This window comes from Artemia franciscana, chromosome 3 (genome assembly GCF_032884065.1).
Source record: "Artemia franciscana chromosome 3, ASM3288406v1, whole genome shotgun sequence".
Taxonomy (NCBI): Eukaryota; Metazoa; Arthropoda; class Branchiopoda; order Anostraca; family Artemiidae; genus Artemia; species Artemia franciscana.
Window position 1 is genome coordinate 19,525,561 of NC_088865.1, and position 6,202 is coordinate 19,531,762.

Sequence of the window (6,202 nt, forward strand, 5' to 3'; positions counted from 1 at the left end):
CAACAAGCTTAAGTATTTCCGTCTTCAGCTTATAGAAAATTGGTGACTTCGATTGAAACAATACATTAAAGTCGTTCACAAGGCCTAGAGCGTAGTCAACAAACATCATTAGAACCTTAATAAAAGGATTTTTCAGATCACTAAGGTCAAGTTCGTTGTCATGGGTGGGATCATCAAAATTGGCACTAGTGAAATAGGGGGACAATGCGCTCCACTGTTCAAGGATTCTTCGCACACATGCATGGAGGGACAGCCACTAGGCTGTCCTGCAGTACTGCAAGTACTGCAACTCGCTTAGCGCTCATAGAGAAATGACTATATACGTGGCGACATAAGTCTTCCAGAGTTTTGGTAAGCTTCTTGCAGGCATACGAAGCACAAAGATGAATGGAGTGGCAACTACACTTGGCTACTACCACCCACGGATAATTGTCACTGATCAGCTTTGCTACCGAATTACGACATCCCATTATTGAGTTTGCTGCGTCGGCACAGAAACCAGTCCAATTTCGCAGAGGCACTTGACTTTCTATTGTTTTCAATGGACACTGGTCTGATTGGTGTTTCTCTGAGAACCTCAAACAGACTGACTGACTCTTTAGCTCTGCATTCTTTTTGAGTGTGTTCATATTCCTGGGACTTATAACCCTGAAGGACTCTGCAATAGTATTGATATACAATATACCTCCCTTTTTCTTCCAAAGCACCAAACATTTGGTGCTTGCGTATATATTGTTGCACTTTGTCCTTTAGGGAGGATTCCAAATAGAGGTTGAGAGTAGGGGGGATGGAAATTTTGGGTGGGACCAGGTAGACATCCCATTATTGAGTTTGTTGCGTCGGCACAGAAACCAGTCCAATTTCGCAGAGGCACTTGGTTTTCTATTGTTTTCTACTGAAACTGGTTTTCTACTGAAACTGAAGCATTCAGGTGCAATCACATTTGTCTAAAGTGTAGGTATGGTAAAACAATCAAGGAAATACGAAGAATCACCAATACTCACGAGATAATTATAACTTGAAGCAGAAGATATTATATCCAACCGGTTTATCTTGAACTCTCCAATGCTTAGATGATTTGAATTTCCAAACTATAAGCTCAATTCCGTTTTATATTTTTCAATATCATACGTTCGCTAGCGTACCATAGTATAAAGATGCAAAACAATATTAAAATTGTAGAGCGAACAGTGAGCCTTCCACTAACTCTATTTCGGGTAGATCATGGGAAACGAAAGATTTTCGGGGAGTTTTCGGGGATTCGGGGAACGACATTTCTTTTCGGGGATTTTCTCGATTTTCGGGGAAATCCCCGAAAATTCGGGGACAATGGAAGCACTGCATATGTTGCGTATTTCTCCTTGACTCTTCCTTCGCGCGTGCGCAATGTCGAATTTATGTATTTTCGCTGCGCTTTGATATGCTATTAGAAAATTACTCAGTAGTTCAGTCCGCTGACCACCGTATGTTTGTGGCCCTCTGATGTGTCCCATCTCAGAAATAAACGTGCATGACTGTATATATACCTAGGCTGTGCTGCATATCTTTGAAAATCCAGCTTTTGATACTAGAATTGTCCTAACCGTGTCTTAATGGCAAAATCAGACGCTAATATTAAAAGCTGAGCCATTCAGATTTGTTTTTAGTTTCTTCCCTTCCCTATGAAGGTCTTAGTTCCTTTTGAATTGTTGCAGTGTTTTTAATTCTTGAGGGATTTAGAACTCTTGGAAAGGGTATATTTTCCTTCTAAACACTCTTAATTAGATTTCAAACCTTAAAAAACATGGTTAATCCGCATCATTAGACAAATTATTTCACGTAAATTCTTTTAATTATCTCGACGTAATTTAATTAATCCTATAAATGCTTGCCAACAAAGAAAAATAGATGTTATTCAGGTTTTTTGTTGTTTATTCGTTGTCATAACAATTTAGCTTTAGATATTGTTTATACTTAGGTTTCTGATGGGCTCTAACTCGTCAAGCATTTAGATGATATTCGGTAAGTCTGTGTGCTTTAACTCCGTTGGTGAAGTGCTTTCTCACATAACCTATATTCACCACCTGCACTGTTTGAAACTAGAGCATATACTTTAAAAGTTTTCGCTATATCTTGTATCTTTTTTTTTACCAACTAGCTGACAAAACCTTATCTTTGGCATTCAGTCCAGTTAATTCCTTCGAGCTCAAAGAATTTCGCTTTTGCGACAATTTTGAGAACTTCGTTAAAGGTCTTTATGTTATTTTTGAAGCCTAAGTCACCTTTTTGCAAATTTTCATATTGCTACTACTACTGCAGCACCAAGCCGCCTGATGCTCACACAGCTATGCACGTTCTTCCTCCAGCCCAATCTGTTCAAGGTCTCCCTACTTTACAAAGTCTCTCCCAAATCAACCTTCCAGTAAGTTCTTATCTCCCTTAAATCTTTCATTGCGACATCCTCCCACCCTAACCGAGGACGACCTGCTTTTCGTTTATCCCTTGGAGGTTGGTTGAAAAAGACCATTTGTGGTGATCCGGTATCCTCCAACCACAGAACGAGCCCAGGCCATCTCAACCCTTCTGTCATTATAGCTCTAGAAAACCGTCAGAAAGAAAAAATGTCATATTAGGCGTTTAGACTAACCTAAGAAAAGAAAGAGCAAATAACTCGTCAGAAAGCTATTAGCTAAAACCACATTTGAGTTTTTTTTTGTCCTTCTGGGGAGTGTGGTTTGGGAAGGGAGAAGAGGTTAAGCATTTCTGGCTATAGCAAGCGTATGGATTCTTTTTATCCAAGCTTCTGCTGTTTACCTCCTTGTCATCCTCCTACATATAAAAATCCTGAAGTTTTCTTTAGGCCTTTAACAGGAAATAGCAAGGACTCAAAGTAACCGAAGTCCTTTGATATAACACAAGCCATGAAATACTGTTAGATTCCTTATCCTGGAATCTGTTATTAATATTAGCTTACAAAGTTACTTGAGTGTCTTAGCTCTAATAACTTAATAGTCATACTAAAAATAATTAGCTTCCAATAGAAAAAAACCTTTGATGCCAGAAGAGACGAAATCGAGCGGTATAAATCCTCGCCTACTGAGTTATGTATTTTGATTTAGTAGGCGTAAGGTGTTAATATGTATTACTCAGGTAACTTAAAGTAGTCTGTTCATTTTTGTCAATAGCAAAATAGTTTTGTCTATTTTGAGTTATTAATTATTATTTTTGGAAGTTCTTTAATAATATGCGAAAAAAGGAAAAAAGTAAACTATGCTGAATTTGATTATTTTTGATAGGTAACGGAACTGACTTTTGAATTAAGATTCGGGCCGAAGGTTATCACAAAAAGAAACTATTCAGGCTCGAAAAAAGACGTGAGTAGTAACTGGTCGACATAATCCCTTTTATTTTTGTTCTGTCCATATTGTGTAATGTTCACCCTTGTATGCTTAATCACCACTATGCGGCTGTTCTAAGCGTGAAAATTGTATTTCAAGCCGCAAATAAGGCAAACTCATAAACGAAAATTTCCTTTGACCCTGAGAATTTTAAGGAAGTTATTCATAACAGCTACTTAAGATACGTGCTCTTTTCCTAATAATTATTCTACTGTGGGATATGGATAAAGGGAGTAGGGGAATTGATTCTTCAACTACCTTCCTAAATTTAAGTCATCTTTTTATAAACTCTAATCATGGGTAAGCAACACGTCTACACCAGTTAGATGTCTGATTTTTTTTTATTTCCTCAATATAACTTATATTTCAGTTATGAGATCTGTTCCTCTTTCTCTTTCTTTGTTAAATTGAGGGATAGAGTTGATTGACTTCGTGACTATCGCAAGATAGAGAAAACCTATAAAAACTGCTAATCTACTATTTTTACGCTTCGAAGAGCTTCATTGTTCATTAGTAATCCTGCGGTATGTTCTCTTGACTTACATTTGCTTCATCCTTGGCATTTAGAGAGGAGGAGGGGCCTTCAGGCCTAAGCTCCTTGCCCAAATATATCCAGATTTGTACGATTTTAAAAAAAAGTTCCCTTTTTCATTCCTGAAAATAGAACTTGCTCTCAATGTCATCATGCTGTGCTAACTTTTTGCTTAATCAATCCCATGCAGAGGCTGCACTTTATCGGTGCAGCCTCTGCTGCACGCTGTGCTAACTTTTCGTTTAATCAATCCCATGCAGAGGCTGCACTTTATCGGTTGATATCTTATGTAATAAAGTAACTGTCGATTTACAGTTTTAATCGTTGCCATCACAAGGAAGAAACAAATAATAATATGCGCAATATTCACAAATTCTTATTCTGCTTTATATTTGAAGAGAGAGTTTAGAATAAGAAAAAAATTTATTGGGTTTAACTGATTAAATCTTTAATTTTCGTTTGATGGTTTGTAAAATGATGAAAAACGACCGATAGAAAAACATTTTTCTACTTAAAAATATTACATTTTCTTTAGGACTGCTTATCTATATTTGGATTGAAATTCAAACTTTGTCCCTGCTGATAACCCAACTATCATCCTTGAACTCTAACCCAGATCTTGCATGTATTAATCACCTCCAAAATTTCCATGCTTCTTTTGTAATATAGCTTGCTCTTTGTTTTATTGTTTATTTGTTCTAATGTTTACCAATCTGTAAAATCCTTAGTATTCAAGAACTCCAGTTGATAACTGGTTATAAGACAAGGTTTTTAGTATTACAAGTGTTATTGATTCCTTTACTGTTCTATATAAGGCTTATCCACAGTACAACGAAACTGAAGATCCAAGAACAGAGACGTTTTGCACTAAATAAAAAGGTCCTGATATTAGATTTTTTTTTTTATTATTCCCTTTGAAAAGATTGAATCAAACTCTTAGAAATGTATTGATACTAAAACATGGTAAAACTATGAAAAGAAAGAGGGTACTATTGCTACAATAAACATCGCAATATTAAGCTACCTGAGGGTGACAAAATGATAAATGCCCCTTTTTATTAAACCCTTTTCAATGCTTTTGCTCTGGCCACCTCCCAAGAAATCCCTGAAAATTGAAAAATAAATGTCGATAACGAATTTCTGACAGCCTGATTTGACTTTTCGAGTCAAAATCTAAACCAAGGATTTTTTAGTTGACATTGCACGTTAGTATTTAGAATATTTAAAAGACACTGGGAAAGAGACTGCAATTTCATTGAAATCGTCCCAAAGTATGTTTTCTTGCCGCGAAATTCATTTCTCTTTGGTGAAATTCAATTCATCGTTTCATAATTTCAAATAGTTCTGAAATTGCAAATTTTCGGCTATATTTTTATTTGTTCTTGCCGCATAATCTTCTAACAGTTTTTTCAAGCTTCTGCTGCTAAATTTATGTTGTATAATCTGCGACTTATCTCTCCTCACATTCAATGAGTATAATAGAGACATTTCATTATAAATGTGATATAGCCCTACATTTTAGACATATGGTAGTAAATATTGATTTTAAATCAAATCGAGCCAACATTACATACTATTAAGAATCGTTTGTTTTCAAAACAGTGTGGGGTATATCCTCGCCACATATTTAGATCCCTAATTTTAGGTTTTACTTTTCAACGCTGTGATAAAACAAGTAACCATAAAGGAAGAGCAAAACAAGACTACATCTTCAGACCGAAGCTGAAATAAGTAATTAAAAACTATGATGTAAAAAAACAATCACTGAGTTTGGCTATGCAATCGTTTCTTATAGGCATAGTTTTACGCATTGCTTAAACTGTGTTAAATGTTCCTTTGGGGTCGAAAAAAAAAGACTGAGAATGCAATTTTAAATGCTAATTGCAGAATACACTTATTTCGGAATCAGTACCCGTAAAATTAACAATTGGATTGCCAATTATTAAGTATTTTTGTTTGGGTAGAGTATACACTCCCCCCTTCTTAACCGGAAAAGTCGTTTGGACGAAAGCTATTCTCAGATGCAAATCTACAGCAAATCTACAGGTGCTGCTATAGTGGGTGGTTGTAATCTCAACGTATTGGGTAAAATTTCTCCCTTTTAAGATAGTCAGTGTAGATCTTCCAAGGCGTTCCTGTGGCTGCACCACTTTGCTAGTTACTTCTGTGCCTCTTACCTCTATTTTTGTGGGTTTTTATTCTGTTTCATTATCATTATTTTTTTTCAGTAAACCATATAAGCTCGTCAACTCGACTGCCTAACCGATGTAGTGTACCAATATTGCCAATAAGT

At 36.1% G+C, this 6,202-nt stretch overlaps 1 protein-coding gene across 2 annotated transcripts in view; it reads left to right on the forward strand.

Moving 5' to 3' along the window:
* LOC136024986 (unextended protein-like) overlaps window positions 1-6,202 on the forward strand; it is a gene marked incomplete at its 3' end in the record, with an annotated part of 99,349 nt that extends 93,147 nt beyond the window's left edge. The window contains 2 exon segments of one of the 2 annotated variants that reach the window (XR_010616991.1): window positions 3,276-3,353; window positions 6,138-6,202. Coding sequence is in view for 1 of the 2 variants with exons in the window: in XM_065700597.1 (XP_065556669.1) it covers window positions 6,138-6,202 (65 nt within the window). 2 annotated transcript variants of the gene reach the window in all.